The 18,620-nt window shown below is 29.9% G+C and overlaps 1 protein-coding gene and 1 pseudogene across 1 annotated transcript; one reads left to right on the forward strand and one right to left on the reverse strand.

The window, feature by feature from the left end:
* Nucleotides 1-818: 818 nt before the first annotated feature.
* On the reverse strand, nucleotides 819-13,710 carry LOC105193248 (annotated as a pseudogene).
* A 785-nt stretch (nucleotides 13,711-14,495) lies between these two features.
* Nucleotides 14,496-18,620, forward strand: LOC105194111. The gene is made up of 8 exons (XM_026139832.2): nucleotides 14,496-14,574; nucleotides 14,874-14,976; nucleotides 15,513-15,740; nucleotides 15,808-15,950; nucleotides 16,045-16,111; nucleotides 17,495-17,615; nucleotides 17,691-17,803; nucleotides 18,209-18,620. Exons 3-8 carry the CDS (start codon nucleotides 15,654-15,656, stop codon nucleotides 18,551-18,553), a joined length of 876 nt encoding a protein of 291 aa, XP_025995617.2. The 5' UTR covers nucleotides 14,496-14,574; nucleotides 14,874-14,976; nucleotides 15,513-15,653; the 3' UTR covers nucleotides 18,554-18,620.

The raw sequence follows: 18,620 nt of genomic DNA on the forward strand, positions 1-18,620 counted from the left end.
TGAAAACCATACAATATACAATAAAAGGCATAGCGTTAAGAGAGTTTTGACAAGGATAAGGTAACTCCAGTATTTTCGCCACATCTAACAAAAACTTAATTAATTTAAGTCTATTATATTTGAGGAAAATAAACTGTATCAATAAAAACTTTACTGTCTACTATAAAAGAAATTAGAAATGCATAATATTTCTTATTTTTGGAAAAGAACTTTAAAAACCCTTGCATTTTGCCATATTTCAAAAGTGGTGGAATCCAGTTACTTATGATTATATGACCATATGTAATACATAATGGTGCAAATATCATAGAGTTTTCCATATTTACTATTAGTATAGCTATTTTTGCCATAATGTAATATAAATTTTGATATAGCATCGAAATTATACGTAGACGCTTTCTTTTCTATTATGATTTACATTTTCAATCCATTTTTACTTAATAATTTTTCAAATTTAAAGAAACTTATTTTCTTTTTATTATTAAATATGTTATATGATGACGCAAAAAAAGCTAATAATAAGTGATAAATAAGAATTTTAAGGTAGAATGCGGAAATAAATCGTATGATAAAATGAAGGAATAGGAATTTATAAGGATAAGTACAAAAACCAAAATAGATATTACATTGCAAACAGATAAAATACTTTATAAGGACATAAAACATTAACAAGGGATTAATAACTAAAATCAATGTACATTGAATTACATTAAACGCAAACGTTGATCTAAAGATAAAATACATTTGTCAACGAGAAAGGCAAATTCTGTGGATTAATCATCGCAGGAATTCCGAGGAACAGCTGCTGACATTTCATTTTAACGTTTTTTATTCATTTGATTGAGTATCGGATCGTATAAATACTTCATCACATCCTTAGCCCATATATAGTCGAGATGATTAAATTTCTTGTCCGCTACTAAGGTTTTACTGGCAAGATTGCCCAGCTCGTTGCTCAACTTATCCACATCCTAGAAAAATTATAATATAAATAAAAATGTTCACAAAAATGTAAATCTACAATTTTATTTGATACTTTAATGCTAACGTCAATAAAAGAAACTCTAGATTTTATACAAAGCGTGACAAGGCGTCAAACAAAGATCATTTTGATGCTTAAATTTAGTATTAGAACATTAAATAAAAAGACTTTAATAGCTCAAAAGGAGGATAAATAGTCAAACATCAAAGATTGAAAAAGATATTTAAGATATAAATAAATCGTTACATATAGAAAAATACAAACCTCAGTATTTGCTAACCAATCGTTTTCACTGTAATATAGATGAACCGGTACTGTGATCTTGGGCAAATCATAATTTGGTGGAGCAAGTGAGTTGTATTTTTTTATATTATCAAGTTCATAATCATAATGTTGAAACCTTCCCGATGAGATCATCATTCCTGTTAATAGATTTGATAGTGTTATTACGAAAATGTTTGAGAAATTAAAATATAATATATATCACAGGTAGATTTTTACAATGCATATGCCATAGTCAGATCTTTTGCAATTACTTTGACGCTAAAAATTGTTTATGTCTGGTATTCAGCCTATTCTTATTTTAAGACCATCTTAAATAATGCCTAAAGATGCTAATACAGTTTTTAATTAATTAGATTTTAAGATAATATTGTACTTAAAATGCTCTTAAATAAAAAACCGACTAAATACTAGTTATGTAATAAAAAATATTTAATATTTAATTAAATTAATTGGACGACCATATATGTGGGTTATTTAATAAGTTTCAATCCTGAACATGAAGATATTACGATCACTGTTGTAAAATGTAAAGTTGCATTTTTTAAATAGTTGCTTTCAAATTTTTATGTGCGACGTTTATAAAAAGAATCTTGTAGTCGGTCATCACTAATTTTCATAAAATTATAATATATAAGTATGTATTATTTATTCAAACATTTATTACAGTAAAGCAGTAAATTGCAATATTTATTCTCAAGAAAAAAAGGATAAAAAAAGTATAAAAAAACAGAAATGAAAAGAGTAAAAAAATGTTAGCGGCTAGCGCTAAACACGTTAATTGTTACACTTGGGGTTTCAGGTTCGTTTCACAAGGATAAGACTTTTTTCCATTTAAATCTTGTATTTTTGAATTGTCATGTAGAATTTTTAATTCGTTTTTAATTATTTAATATAAAATGTTATTTTTGTAAAAATTATAAGGAATTTTAAAACGCTTTTCTATTATTAATTAAATTAAAATTTTTCATGAACACAAAAAATATATTATGGTCATATATGTATGTATGTGCATATGGACTAACAAAAAAATGTGGAGGTTATTTTTTTCTATCGTCATTACATGCGTTTATTTAGGTAAACACTTTTTTGTAAAATCAACACATTACGAAATATTTCAACGACTATATCTTAGCAACTATTCATCGGATAAGGCTAAAAAGAAATCATCTTAAAGATAATTTTATAAGCTTTAATTGTTCCTACATTTTTTGCTTTAGACAAATCAGAAATAATATATTTATATAAACGTACTGAAATGACACGTAATTTTGTCCGACATGCCATTTGTAAATAAAGCCAATTTGGATAAAACAAACTAAGCAGATGACTTTAAAACACTTCTAAATATCGGTCACGGCTATCCTTTTTCCGCCTAACAATCAGTAAATAGTTGTAAAAAGCATGCAAAGTGAAGCAATTGAAACAGGAAAATACATGGGCACATAATTTTGTCCGAAGTGCCATTTCTAAATAATTTGGATAAAACAGACTAATCAGATGGCTTTAAAACACTTCTAAATATCGGTCACGACTATCTTTTTTTCGCCTAGCAGTCAGTAAATAGTCGTAAAAAGCACGTAAAGTGACGTCTATTCAGACAGGAAAACACACGGATAGCTATTAAAAGGAGTGAAAAATGTACTTTTATGTATAAAATTCAAAGAAATTTTAGTCGCGGTCCATTTTTACGAATTTGGTAAATACGAGACAAGTCATGTTTTTACAATGAAACACATAATAACAAAATGACATGCACGATAACATTTAATCGTCAATCTGTTACGTTTCACGTGTATTAGTTCTAATTTTGTCCGCGACGAAATGTCGCTACCATCAACGCGGAGTTCTCGGCTGAGGAGTCAGGAGCTAAAGTCATCTTAAAGATAATTTTATAAGCTTTAATTGTTCCTACATTTTTTGCTTTAGACAAATCAGAAATAATATATTTATATAAACGTACTCAGAAACACATATAGTAAAAGTTTTTTCAATGTTAACTCAGTAATTATTAGCCGTATAGAAATCAAATCAATAATCAAAATGCTGAAAATTTAATAACTTTTTATTTTGATAATAGTTATTTTTGGCACAGGAGTAATATATAAGATATTTCCAATATATTTACGATGAAATGAAATTCAATGTAAATTTAAATGCTTTTAAAATATATCTTCAAAACTATTAATCATATATAACATTAAATAAAAAAAACCATTTTGCAGATAATTTGTATACTCTTTCGATTTCTTTCTGTACGTTCTGTACGTTTTGTACGTAGAAGCAGCCAAATGGAATATACACGGAAAAAAACAAATTGTAACTAAAGTAAGAAGTTTTTGAACAAATCTATCTCGGTAACTAATTGTTCGTACGAGATTCGTAAAAAAAAATTAAACTGTGGAGAATTGTATTAGCTTTATTTTTTATCTAAACGTTAATTTTTATAAAATAACTAGTTTTTGAGAAATAAACAAAAAACCAAATTTTTCAAAATAGCGCAGTTCGCCATGATTCTACAAATAAGATCATTTGGTATATTTAAAGATATTACAAGCCTTTATACAAAAATTTAGCTTTTCAGCAATTATTTCATTTATTTCGTTAAAAATGCCTAATTTTATTGGGTTAAACACAGTTCTTCTCTTGTTAGATATCTTTATAGTATTATTTATGACACTGTAACACGTCTGTCTAACTTACGGTCACATGTCAGTAAAGTGTCATAATAGTCATATAGGGTCAAAAAATATAGGGTCAAAATAAAAATAATTATTAAACGTTGTTTAAATAGTGTAAAATGTTAATTAATTTCATGGCATATTAAATCTTAAACTGATCATAGCAAAAAGTTATTCAACTAATAGAAACGTAAAAAATAATTTTTTTAGTTAAAAAGTCATAACATTTTAGAAGAGAGAAGTCGAATATTAAAATAATAACATACAATAAACTTAGCCGAAACTTTTGTTAGCATCAAATAGATTCCAGTAACTGTTAAGGGTTAATATAAGTTTATTAATATAAAGTTACCAGACTTGATGAGTTGTCCATAGTGTAGAAATTGCTTCCCAGACGCACTAGTAGGATAATGTCCTAAGATTGCTGGTAAACGTTCCTAATGACAGTATTGTAAACATAAATGTAATAAATAACAATAGTTAAGATAATATTAAAAATAAATATTTAATTAAAATACTAATTCCTAGTTAATGCCTAAAGTTGATATTGCGAAACAATATATATTGCACAATTAATTTATTAATATAATTGAGAGTACTGTAAGTCTCGGTCTACAATAGATGTAGTAAACCTTAAGTCGTAGTAAAATAAAATCTTTACAGCTTTAATATAGATTAAGCTAATAAGAATAATAAAATTTGTTAAAAAAATGAAAAAAAAACTTTTATTAACACTAAGGATTAATCATACTTTCTTTCTGATTATATAAGCAGTATACTGCCGTAATTTTTGCAACATCAGAAAACCTTTTTTATATAATGATTACGTTTATCTTATATATGAGGACGCATCTTAAGATATTTATGCAACCATTTTCAATCTTAAAATTTCGTCAATATGCAGACAATATGCTGACATTTGTCTATCTGGGTTATATTTTGGGGTTATACAGCCCCAATTTAGCGCCATAATAATTTTATAGTTAAATTAAAAATAGCTACATCGCGCTTAAATAGTACACATATTTAGCACCAAATCAGGCGAAGCGTCGCCTCTCTGTCTTTGGGCGCTTTTTAGTTTTCCACTCTCGCCCCCAAATAGAAAGAAAGAAGCCGATTCAGTGCCTAGACTGGCCCATGATGTAATTTCCACATGAGATATTCGTCTTATTTAAGATTATCTTAAGTACCATCTTAAGATGTCATCAGAATGTCGTATTAGCATCATAAGCCTATTAAGTTATCTAAGATGGTCTTGAAATAAGAACCGACCGGCACACACCTAATTCTATATGAAAATTTTATACGAAAATTTATCTGTATGTATACGTGCAATATTGATGTAGAAGTATATAATGATGTACCGATATTTCGTAAATCGTACGTATGTATTAAGGTCATTTTACAATGGCAATAGTAGTAGTGGATTAAGGAATAAGCATTAGACGTAGACTATAAAATTAAAGCGTTCTTATGTCCGAATGTCCTTAACGACGTGTGATAAAAATTATAATGAGTCAATCGCATTAGTTTTCTTATTATTACTGAGCTCTCATTAGCTGAGAGTAAGAATAGATCGTAGGAAATGGCTTTCACCTAGAGACCCTCTAATAAAGAATCTCTAGCTTTCACGCATTTCACTTATTCTGACATTACTCCTTAATCCAGGATGCTAAAGTACCACGAATTACCGACATTTACAGTGCATTAAATATCTTTGGATTGGCTTTACAGAATCACAAAAACTTTTTTTAGAATTGAAATACGCGTAAAAAGAAAGGGTGCTCAGGTCAATTTTATAAGAAAATCGAACAAAAATTTAATAAATCATTAAAAATTCACTCGTATAGCCGTCACCTGAGGTTAACTTTACCTTAATACAGAAGTTGTGTAGCTCGTGCGTACAAAATGATAGTAGAGCACCCTTCAGAAAACATGCACGAATAACACTGACCTTGCAAAATTACGATTGAACGCCTAACAAAAAAGATACGCTAATGTGCTTTTACCACGCGCATATTTCGCTCAGCGAAGCTGAACTGTCATAAACAGAGCAATATGGAGCCCAACAGTAGTTGATAGGACTTTTCGCAGATGGCGAAATAATCAAAAAACAAAGACAGATCTATGCAATGGACAAAGAGCAATAGCCTGGTCTTGCTCGAAAAATAATCTACAGTGATCTGTAGGACCGACGTCGAGGAAGTTCTTCTGTTACTTTAGCATCCTCTTAATCCTATTATAATCCATTATTACTACCGTCATTGTAGACGAACCTTGATAGATCGTATGTGTGTCGTTGTTCAGTTGATAAAACTCACGACTTCATTGTCCCCTTAAGGGGATGATGGCGACATTAGTTTTAGCGACTGAAATGATTTATGTATGCGTGCGATATTAATATTAGTAGCAAACATCAACATATCTCTACAACTTCTATATCGATGCAGGCACGCGCATATGTGCTTAAATTTTCAAACAGAGTTTTCTTTTATACTAAAGTTCTTATTTGTTTCTGAACACAGTATTGTTCTTTTTTGCTTTTCAATGAAAATTATACTTGTTTTATATAAAATTTTTATATAAAGTTGTTACCACGAGTTGATGTGAGAGATTGATAACAAAATAATCAATAACATTAAAATGTTATTAACAAATTTTTTAATTTTTCTATTTTTTTCATTTTTTTTTGTATGAATTTGATTTCACAATATGTTATTGTCTATACTTTAATTATGGAAAAGAATTTATAATTTTGAGTGATCAATAAAAAGATAACTTTATGTGAAAAATATCATGTTCAATTGGTAGAGCAAAACTGTCGCTAGCAGTCCCTTAAAAGTATGCTTGAAGAATAAAACGTGTTTATGAATAAATATTAAAGGCATACCAAATCAAATTGCTCAGAATTGAATCCAGCTACTAGGAATAACGAATTCTTGCATATCGGTTGGATATTAGCTTTATTGGAGCAAACTAATTGTGCACCTGTATTCATTAATTCATTGTCAAGACTGAATTCGTACACGCCAATGTGCTGCGCAATCTGCAACAGTACATTCAAAATTTAAATTATCAAATTCCGAAGAATTATTTGACATTGAGAGAGAGAGAGAGAGAGAGAGAGAAAGATCAATTTTTTTTAACATAAAAGTCATGTACCTCCCCAACTTCGGTGATCTGTGACAGCAGTTGTAAAAGGGGACTTTTCATCCTGCCGCAGTAAGCGATCGGAGCCGTAGCGTACATCTCCAGGATATGCTCCTGATATTCAGGGCGTTCCGTTGCCATGACGAAGAAAGTGGTGGTACCTTGACTATGTCCTAGGTAGAACATTTTTTCACGACCGGTGGTCTTCACAATATAGTCTATGTTCGCTGGAAGATCAATCGACCAATTTCGTGCCAACTATAATATGCAACCAGAATAATAAATATAAATAAATTATGTTTAATTGAAAAAGAGGCAAAGCATCAAAACTCAAAAAGTATTATTTTTGTTGTATACTGTTTGTATACCTATAATATGCTTTTATGCATAACGATCTTTTTATTCTTAATTTATAATATTTTTTATCCGTAATGATGGAGATATTAACTTTTATGTATTATAATATGCTTAAGTGTTTTGAGTATTTATTATGGTCAAGTAATCGAAGATAATTCATTAAATATTTTCTCTAATGAGATATAACAGAAAATTAAAACAACTCTTATTTCAATAGAAATGCTAATTTAAAAGATCAAAGCTTTTATATGAAATTAGTCTTCTTATTTATTTTTTCAAAGAACATAAAAAATAATTAAAAATCGTTTCAAAATCGTAAACATTGTAAAAATTAAAAATTATTTGGCATCAAAAACCGCTGTGATTGACAGCGGTCTCATGATTTAATTTCGTCTGTGCAATATAACATATTATTGATTATTAAAAAAATATTTTGTTACAAATTTTAAGACAATTTTTTTTCTTGTAATGGAATATTTTCGATAAATTGACCGGACACTTAAAACAACTTACTTATAGGATTAACTTGCGTCGATGACTACATTTACACGTCAACATTAATCGAGTTTAACAACATCGGTAGTTATAAAACTGATTAATTACAAGTATTCCTCTGAAGAATGACTGTAATAGGTCAGTTCAATAACTACGAATATTACTAAACCTGATTAATGGTGAGTTGTACACGCAGTATAATGTGATTGGCCAGATTCATATCTATGGTTAGTAATTAAATTCGAGTAATGGTGATGTGTAAATGTAGTCGGTGATAATTTTGGATCAGCATCACACAAATCATTTGCCAAAGTTTAAATTCACCTAAAAGTAAAAAAGTAAAAAACTAAAAGTAAAAAACTAAATTTTTATAAGAAAAGTGCGGAATCCTATCTGATAAAACCATGTGTGACAAATAGTTCATCAATATACCCTTTTTAATTTTTATAATAATTAGTTGCTCAAAAATAAACTTCGACAATATCATTTGAATGAACTTAATTCCAATTTTATTACAAAACAAAAGAAATCTCCATTCATTATACATAAAGGTCCTTAGTCTATTTTGATTCATTGTTGATACTATCAACAGTTTTTTATATGGAAAGAAATTTACTCATTTTAAGTTAAGATATGTATATTTTCTTGAATTATAATTTCCAAATTGAAAGAAATAATTGAAATAAATATTTATTTGTCTCCACAAAATATTGTATTGGAAACAAGTACTTTATCGTTCAAATGAAAATGTTCCATTGAAACAGAAACACATTTCACTGTCAATGAAAAATTATTTACTTAAAACTAATAAATCTAATTACGTGAATACATGTACACGTAGAGGTATACATATATCAATTTTAACCTAAAATTCCAGTACTCCTTCTCTGAGATTGTTTTATTTGTGTGTTCACGAGAATGCGTAGTGCCACGCGGGTTAGCGATCCATACATCGTACCCTGCATCCGCCAGAACAAATGCTAAAAGAGCAATATCAGAATGTAATAACAAAGACAAATATTAGTCAATTCTGACGAAAGCAAATCAAAGTTGATAAATATAGTATTTGATACATATCTACATTTGACACAATTATATCCTATTTCTGAATTAATCCAAATATAATATAAAAAAATTCCAATTCCAATTTCGAAATAAAATAGAAACCACGCATTAATGTCGTCAATAAAACATGTATATAAAAAGTGTTTCAATATCTTATTTTAATTTTTAATTTAAATAAAAATGAATTTATGCATACACACGAAATTATTAATTCATGATTATGATTAGAACAAAAAAAAATTTCTTGATTCTTTATCTTAAAAAAACAACTTAATACTTAAATATAATTGTATGGATATGATTGTATGTTTATGCAACAATATTTCGCCTTATTTGAAAAGGAGTAGGAGAGACCGGAGCTATTCGAAACACGGAGCAATTCAAAATAATGGAAATATCTTTTTATGGATACATGTTAAAAATTTACTTTAAATACTGTAAACATGTCCTAATGTAACATATCTTTTTATGGATACATGTTAAAAATTTACTTTAAATACTGTAAACATGTCCTAATGTAACAACGTTGCTAATAAAGTTTTGTCAGCGACGGCGTATATGTATATTGAAGTCGTGACAGTAAGAAACGTGTTTTGCAACAAACAAAGTAATTTCTGACAGTCAGCATTTCTTCGAAATTTAAATAAGAAAGATAAAATTCTTTTTAAAAGTTTTGAATATATCGTGTTACTTAAATGTATTTGAAACAATTTGTGTCTATACTTTTTGCTGTGTCTATTTTTGTAGACCATACTCAATAATGCGCAGGGTTTACGCCGGAGCTATTTGAAACACTGAACGTCGTTCGGATAATTTTTTCTTCCACATTCGCGTTTTTTGAATTAAATGAATTAAAATAGACAATGTAATACTCAACAGATGTAATTACACAAAACATGAATATTCTCTGACTTGTTCCGAAAACAACACTAAAACAATCAAATTCTCTATTGTATGTTTGTTTTCTTTATTATATGTAACTTTTCTAAATAATACTATAAATCCTTTTTGTAATAAAATAAAGTCTTAACCACAGCTTTTTTACACTTTTTTTTAAACTTAAAACATAAATTTCAGAATATTCCCGGGATGGATTTGAATTACTCCGGACTGAAGACTATTTGAAACACTTGACACTGGTCGACATTTTTATATGTAGTTCAAGGCAGGTACATTTTCGTGTTCTATCTATAACGGCATTGTGAAGGAGAAGATTTAACCTTTCAAACCGTTTAACTTTTTTTTTAATGGATACAGGACTCAGCAGACGCAAAAAAAGAAAAGTGTTCCAAATAGCCCCGGTTTCCCCTATACCAAAAATAGGGGAATTTTTTCAAATTAAAATTAAAGCTTGAAACTTTTACAATAGGGTCTACTGATTGTGAATCCAAGGATTATAATCATATGTAAGTTTCAGTGTTCCGCATGTATCAAAATGGTGAATTGCAACATTGGGTTGCAACCACAGATATCTATATTAAACCTAAACTGCTAAGTTTGGCTGAATAGCTGTGTCTGGCAGAATTTCTGGATTCGGCCATTTTACTCAAAAAGAAAATGGCTCCGACGTGTATGTTAGTGCGTATGTGTTGTCAGTTGAGCCGGTTGAAAAAAAAAAATAAATGTACATGTTTGTAACATACGAGTTTTATGACATTCTAAGGTTATATTTCAAATAAGCATTACATACACGTTTTAGATTTCCTTTAAATCGGCCTGAAATATTGCAAATGTGGATTAACGCAATTGGAAGAGAAGATTTTCAATCAACCAAAAATCATCTTATTTGTAGTGCGTAATTTAAATTACGTAATTTAAATTTAAAGTTGAGAACTATATGGACAGACCAAGCACAAACGATGTGCTTGATATATTTTTTAAGATTCCTGCTCATGCATTCATATCTATAAGTGGCCATTTTGTTGTAGGTAACACGGTTGAAACCGGAAATCCTTCTTGCTTCAATACTGTCATGTGCTAATGGCACAGGTTAGCGATCTAGATTTAGTATAGATATCTGTGGCTGCAACGCTCAATCAACCCCGAAAAAAACTTTTTTATACATATTATTACATATAATTATATATAAAATAAGCATAATTATATATAACTATATATAAAATACGTACATTTATAAATATTTCAATATACATATAGGTTGTCCATTTTAAAGGACCCACTCAAATATCTTAGAAACACTGCGTTAAATTGAAATATGTTTCAGACAAAAGTTTGATAACTTTGAGGAGGAAAATTACAATATTGTATATAATGTAACTTTTAAGTCTCATAACTTGGAAAATATTTAACTCAAAAGTAAGTTAGTGTATGCAAGAAAAAATGGGGAGTTTTATTTTAAAAATGCAAAGTAACCTTATCCTGATGACCTTAACAATGTTATTTAATGACATCTTATGTACCTCTCAAAGCCATAAAACTTTTGTCTAAAACATTTTTCAATTTAACGTCAATTTTTAAGATTTCTGAGTGAATCTTTTTAAATAAAAAATTCTTTATATTAAAAAATATATAATTATACATATTTTACGTATAATTTTATATAATTATGTTTATTCTATATATTATATATAAAAATTTTCTTCCTGGAATTAGTTGGACGCTGCAGCTCAATGGCGCATCCGCCATTTTGGTACCTTCGAAACACCTGAACATTTAAATTCACACATTACCTATTATGATTCTTGAATTTAGTTGAGTATATCCTGAAAGTTTAAAACTTTAATTTTAACTGTGACAAATCCCGCTACTTTGGTATACCCTTTTAATGTTTTAACAATTTAATTAAGTCATTGTTCCTTTACCTAAACTTCGGTTGCCAGTAATAGTATAACAAGACGAATCGCACAGAATGCCGGGCACCACAAAGTCAAACAGGTTTATTTGAATCGGTAGAATCTACTGGTCCTGTTATCCGATGGAGTGCCAAAATGTAACCATCAGAAGTTGTCACATTATGCTCCTCACCATTATATCCGTATTTGCTTATTAGTTGCATCTGTACAACAGAACGACTACTTTGAATTTAAATTTGTTTATCTTATTGATTATTGATACTAAATATATTTAGTATCAATTAAATGTTTTGTCAATATAACTAAAAATAATTATACTTTTTTGTAGTTTATTCTGAATATTTAGTAACTTATACCAGATTCGATAATACTAAATATTTAAAAAAATAAAATTATTTTTGATTAAATTGACACAATATTTAATTGATACTATTTTACTATACATTTGGTAGTTAAAACCCGACTTTTTTTTCAGTGCAGGCACGATTCCGTCAGCGTAATTTTTATGTGTGTGTCATTCTACCGTTTTTTTTCTCGTGTTAAAGTTACGAAATGAGCGCCGGAGAACAAACGGAAGAAAGAGTCGATTGGCAACCGCGATGATCATTTTGCTGTACAATTTTGACGTCTCGCCTGCCCAAAAGTAAGCGAGAAGACGAGGACTACCGCTGAAAGATTAACGGAGCAAGATTCTCAGAACGTAATGGACTCCTTCACTGCTTTATCGTTTTCTGCAGAACAGATGCACCCTTTTGTCAGGAAATCTGTTTGCAGGGAAGGCGAAAGTATCGGCATTTGAAAGCAACATAAAAAAAGTGCCGCACCGACCATCGTACGAAAGAGGATGCGAGCATGTCCATCAGCAATAAAAAAATTTTATGACAGGATCATTAGGGGATGGAGGCCATCTTCAGGTGGAGGTACGCGGTCACTCTCTATCGATTTCCGCAGGCGCAACGCTGCCGCTCTGCAAATCATGCCAAATTCGAGACTGGCGCTTAACGGCCGTGCGATTTGCACTTCGCAAAAATCGAACCACCTGGCCGCGACTAATACGGAAGCGACAATTAAGATAAGTGGGTACGTCATCGCAAGCCTCCCGCAGGATCGGCAATCGATGATCACTTGAATCAATTTTTGGACGCGTTTCGTACTGCACAGAGCCTTCATAAGCGGTATCATTTAAATGACAAAAAAAAAAGATATTTGTTACAATAAAAATATCTAACGTTTAGAGTGTCATCTTGGGTATCATGGTGAATTACAGAAATCTAAATAAAACCTAAATCCAAATCGAAGATTGACACATTTTTATTGTAAAATAATTTTTAAAATTTTTTATCATTTAAACGATTTCAAATTTGTCACTCAATTTAGTTTCTTCTTTAAGAATAAATATTTATTTTCTATTATTTTTAACTCTCTCGTCGAAAGACTTATTTATTTATAGAATTCCTGTTTAGTTTTACAGCAATGAGTTTTGACTCTTAGTAGAGTGGGAAATCACTTAAACATTTAAGCTTGTGCAATATTTGTGTTTAATTTGACACTTTATTATGACTCTTATCAAATAGATATTTAAAAATTATTTAGAAAATAATCATGCTTTGAATATAATAATGAAAATGGTTTTTATTCAGTTTCTAATTTATTTATTTTTTAAATTTGATTTCAATTGAATGTGCAAATGTGTGTTAATTGAAAATAAAGAAATGATTGCACTCACCGTGGTAAGTTTTGCATCCTCAGGAACTTCAGGTGATAAATTCGGGATTTCTGGTATCTGTTCTGATGGGTCCAATTTTGATATTTGATTTATCGCATCATCTATCAATCCAGCGTTCGTGGATGTCAGAATAGAGATGAGAAGAATCAGTAACAACATGGTTGCTCGATAAGATCGTTACTTGTCGATGAAACAGAAAAAGTAAAGTGGATTTCTTAACCTTTTAGGTACGGTACGCCACTATAGTGGCTTCCGTGGATACCATCAATTTGAACGGTACACCACTATAGTGGCTTTCCGCGAATACTATCAATTTGAACGGTACGCCACTATAGTGGCTTTGTGGATAACATCAATGCCGCCTTTAATGTATTTACCGCCGCGCCGCTCGACATTACTGCACTGAAAAAAAAGATTTGCCGCAATGGCCAATTTTTATTGTAACTGCATAAAAATTTGCTGCTACAATCATTTACATTATTAAGATAGCAAATCGCAATGCCAGTATATGATTTTGACTAGGCTAAGGTAACCAACTTTTAAAGATAGTAAATAATTGGTTGCCGTAGGCAACTTCTTAGTCGCAAAAGATCGCTTCTTTATCGACTAAGTTGATGAGACAATTGGCTGAACTAGCTAACTCAGTTTGCCGTGCGGTCAGCGATCAGCGCGCGATAGGAATTTGTTTCGCAACGCTTACTGATTTCTGGAATCACACGTTTTTCACTCGCTTTATGTCATGAAGTCCGTTTGGAGCCTTCAACGTATTTGAACGTGTCCATTACCGGAATTATGAAGTCGCTGATTGCATTGCTTGAAGGAAAGTGAAAAAAGTTTGATATCTACGTGCGAGTGATGGTCGACAATGGGGGGTGGGGAGGAGAGACGGGGACGGGAACGACGACGGTGACGGGGACGACGACGGGGATGACGACGGGGACGGCGACGTCGGGGACGGCGACGTTATTGTTTAACACTACAAAAACGCGTGATATCAGTACAAAATTAGTTTTTCAAAAAAAGGTAAAAAAGGCGCCAAGTATGTGTGCATACTTCTCAAATCTTTATTTTTTTTTATAAAACCCAAGTAGTACTTTCTTTACATCCTCATTGAAAAATTTTTCAATGAGGATATAAAAAATCACTTGAGTTTTGTAGAAAGAAAAATAAAGATTTGAGAAGTATGCACACATACTTGGTGCCTTTTTTTACCTTTTTTTTGAAAAGGTAATTTTGTACTGATAGATATTACATTGAAAGTTGCTGTTGATATAAGGTTATCTGCAGTTCTCACATATACACTTTTTATTGTTATAATTTAGAGAACTCGATTCAAATTCTTTACCTGTGCGCAAATCATGGACCAGTGGACTATCGATATATTAGACAAGTGGAAATTTTCTTCGTGCAAAGCAATATTCCAAGGTAATTTTATTTTTCATCGAGGTTGTTTTGTTATTGTATTATTTGTGTAATATAAAGTGTTTGTACTTCTTGTCTTTATAAAATTAGTGCAAAATATTTTAAATAATTTGGAATTATAGTGTTTGTATTGTTATTGTTATTTTACAATTTACACTTTTGCTGTTGTTGTCTTTCTCTTAGAGCAAGAAATAGATAAGGATAGTTTTTTAAAATTAAGTGAAGAGCACATATGTTTATTGATTTCTTGATTTGGCACACAAGCTAAATTCTTAAATTTATGGAAAGATTTAATATCTTCACCACAAAAGGTAAAATATATCATTTATTTGCTACAATAATAACAATTCAAAAGATTTTTCTATAAAATGTTTAGTAATACAAAGTACAAGCAAGGATCATTCTTCCTATATTAATAACTTAAAACAAGCCAAAATTTCATATTGTAAAAAAGTTATTGTTGCATAAAATGAACAATATATCCTTTGTTATTTGTTTACATCATTTAATCTTCTTCCTTTTATTTTTTTATATTTTAGATTAAAAATGCAGAAAACATAGAAGAAATTATTGATGATGTCGATATTGTTATCGATAATACTTGTATAATAATAGATGTTCAAAACGATATAGAAAATATATCTGAAGAAAAAGAACCAGATAAATCTACTGATGTGTCAATGATTGAGGAGTCACGGTCACAGCAAACAAAACGTTACAGGGAAAATTCTTTTCATGGAAACCGGAAACATACTTGTATTTTAAATGTCAGTTTTTATTTAGCATTGCCATTATTTTAAATAATAAAAAATTATAAATTAAATTTTATCATAGGATGTAAGGCTTTATCTTGAACGAACAAGTGAAGGAAAAAGTTACTTTGGTTTGTACAACAAGCAAGGTTTTGATAATGCTCTGAGGACTGATATAGCGAAATATATTATATCAGCTGAGTTAGCAAACGATCCGAATAAACGGTAAGTGTGATGCAATAATTTGTTATGTTAATTATTTCACAATTATTGTTATAACTATGATATAAACAAAATTAATGATGTAATTTTTTTATAGAATTACTCCAGACGATTTTAGGCGACTTAGTCAACAAATTGTACAACTTTTTCCTATGGAAATTGTGGTTAGTTTAATATAATTTTTATTTTAATTTTTTATAGAGGAGAAGCGGGTATTATGGCTACTGTCGACAATATGGTTACTCCTATTATCTCCGTTATTAGATGACGTATTCTAACAATTGCTTATGGAGTTATTCATTTAGTAGCCCACCGTTTTTTAGTGATGTTAATATGACAATACATAATAAGTGACAATTGTTATAAGGCATTTTTACTTTTGAGCACTTCTAAACTTTTTCAAGGTTCACCTTTAACCTTTAATTACTCATACTTTCTCATTATTCTTAAACTTGAGTATATTATCACACGAATGTACATACACTTGAGTGTTTTTTTTTATTATTTACCTTCTTATTCAGCTATACACATTTTGAGTTATACAAAGTTAAAACAATAACATGGAATTTCATTAATATGGCCTTTTAAGCAAAATTTTTATATTGAAATATTTCTTCGTATAAATCAATCGTCATTCTAGAGAGCGGTGTTTAAAAACATTAAAAACATTATTTTATGCTTGTTGTTTAATGTTAAACAGAGATAGAATGACATTTCTAACTAAATTTCTAATGGTATTTTTAAAGTTACTGAACGCAAGAAAATTCTATATTAGGAAAATTCTAAACAATGAAAAATTAAAAATACATAATTTTGTAACAAGATACTGTGTTTCTGCTAAACTAAACTAACTTTTTTAAATTATTCTTATAGATAGCCATGTTACAACCACTTTTTTTCTGCCACCGATTATGCAGAGCATTAGATTTTTATAAATCACGTCCTAAATAATAAATATCTCATTACTTTAAGCCTAGAATCTGTCAAACAATATTTTGACGAATGTAATCGTTCAAGTTTCAATAGAAAATATTAATTATAAACAAAATGATTTAATAAAATGAAAATGGGTGCCATATTACCCTCTTCTCCTCTAATAATATAATTATATGTTCTTTTTATTTATGCATTTTACTTTAATTGATATAGGATACTTGGGACACTGCCCGTCATTGATTTGACGAGTCTTAGTAGATGGCTGACTTACCGACGTCATAGTCTAACATATACAATATATGCTAGACTATGGCGTCGGTAAGTCAACCATCTACTATGACCCGTCGAATCAATGACGGGCAGTGTACATCCCAAGAAGAAAGAAGTCCATTGGGACTGTTCGTGCAGGGGAAGGTTCCGATAGCGCACAATACTATTGCACACAAGCCACTCACAACCACTCATAGCGCTTGAACAGAAGAATATCACTAGGCACCAGCCGCTGTGATTGGCTGTGTGCAATAGTACTGTGCGCTATCGGAACCTTCCCAATTATATTATTTTATTTTTAAAATATTATTTTTAAATATTGTGTATTTTTTCAATTTTAGTTAGAACAAGATTTCAATTACCTATATCCAAATAACTCGATGCAACTTCTATCTAATTGGGAGAAAATTGTTCACAAATTAAAAAAACTTTTGAGAAATATAAAATCCGCAAGTGTTGAAGGTAATATATCTAAATATTTTTTGGTTTGCTGCCTTTTATCAATAGAGAGTTTTGCAAGAATCAGCTTATTTTCAGAGGAAACTGTGAAGGTACTACTAGCAATTCCAACATTTTTCTCTCCAACAAATGTTAGAAAGTGGCGTCTTACAGCTGCAGACTTAAGTACTGGTTTCCCGTTGCACATCAAGGTACATACATAGATTTTGCCTATGGGGATATTAAAATTAAAAATTTTACTAACAAAATCATGTATGTTTTATGTACACGTATATAGACTTCTCTGTAATGTTTACGTCGTATTAATTACACAGAATTAAAAATGCTTTAAATTACATAAAAATGAAAGCGTGTAATATCAGATGCAAACAATATAAAATTCGATACTGTACTTTTTTGCAAGTGAATAAAAGCGCTTTCATGTTAGAATTCAGCAATCACTTCAACATCCTCATTAACACATTGATAATATTATAAGATAAAAGAAAAAGCGGTCTAAAAAATATTTATAAAAATATTTGTAAAATATTTATATTTTATTTATATTTGTAAATATTTATAAAAATATTAAAAATTTCACAAATTTCTTTCTTTAGGCTTTACAAGACTTGGAGGTGCAAGTGGAACGTATGAAACAGAAACTCTTTGCTGTTAAGAAGCAACTTCAGCCGTTCCCTATCATCATTGGTAAAAATCCAGCAAATATAACTGAATCCTATGTTTACATTAACAACTTTCCGTATAAGGTAGAGAGCCCTTTATGTGCAATAGATGTGTGCTTCAAAGTGTATCACGCATTGCATGCGTTCTATCCCTTTCAAAGTAGTCAGCCATGCCTTTTCCTTCAGCAAGCTATTTATCAATTTAAAACTCAATGGGATGAACATGTACCATCTGTCGCAACATTGGTAAATGATTATATGCAGTTAACAGATGATTAAATTAACAAGTTAACAATTTTGTTAAAAGCAATTTACGAAAATTATAAAATTACATATAATTTACATA

The sequence above is a fragment of the Solenopsis invicta genome, chromosome 5 (assembly GCF_016802725.1).
Source record: "Solenopsis invicta isolate M01_SB chromosome 5, UNIL_Sinv_3.0, whole genome shotgun sequence".
NCBI lineage: Eukaryota > Metazoa > Arthropoda > Insecta > Hymenoptera > Formicidae > Solenopsis > Solenopsis invicta.

Coding starts and splice junctions, on each gene's coding strand:
- LOC105194111 (XM_026139832.2), top strand. CDS start 15,654: ATGATTGAGGAGTCACGGTCACAGCAAACAAAACGTTACAGGGAAAAT. Junction 15,741..15,807: donor AACATACTTGTATTTTAAAT/GTCAGTTTTTAT, acceptor ATTTTATCATAG/GATGTAAGGCTTTATCTTGA. Junction 15,951..16,044: donor GCAAACGATCCGAATAAACG/GTAAGTGTGATG, acceptor ATTTTTTTATAG/AATTACTCCAGACGATTTTA.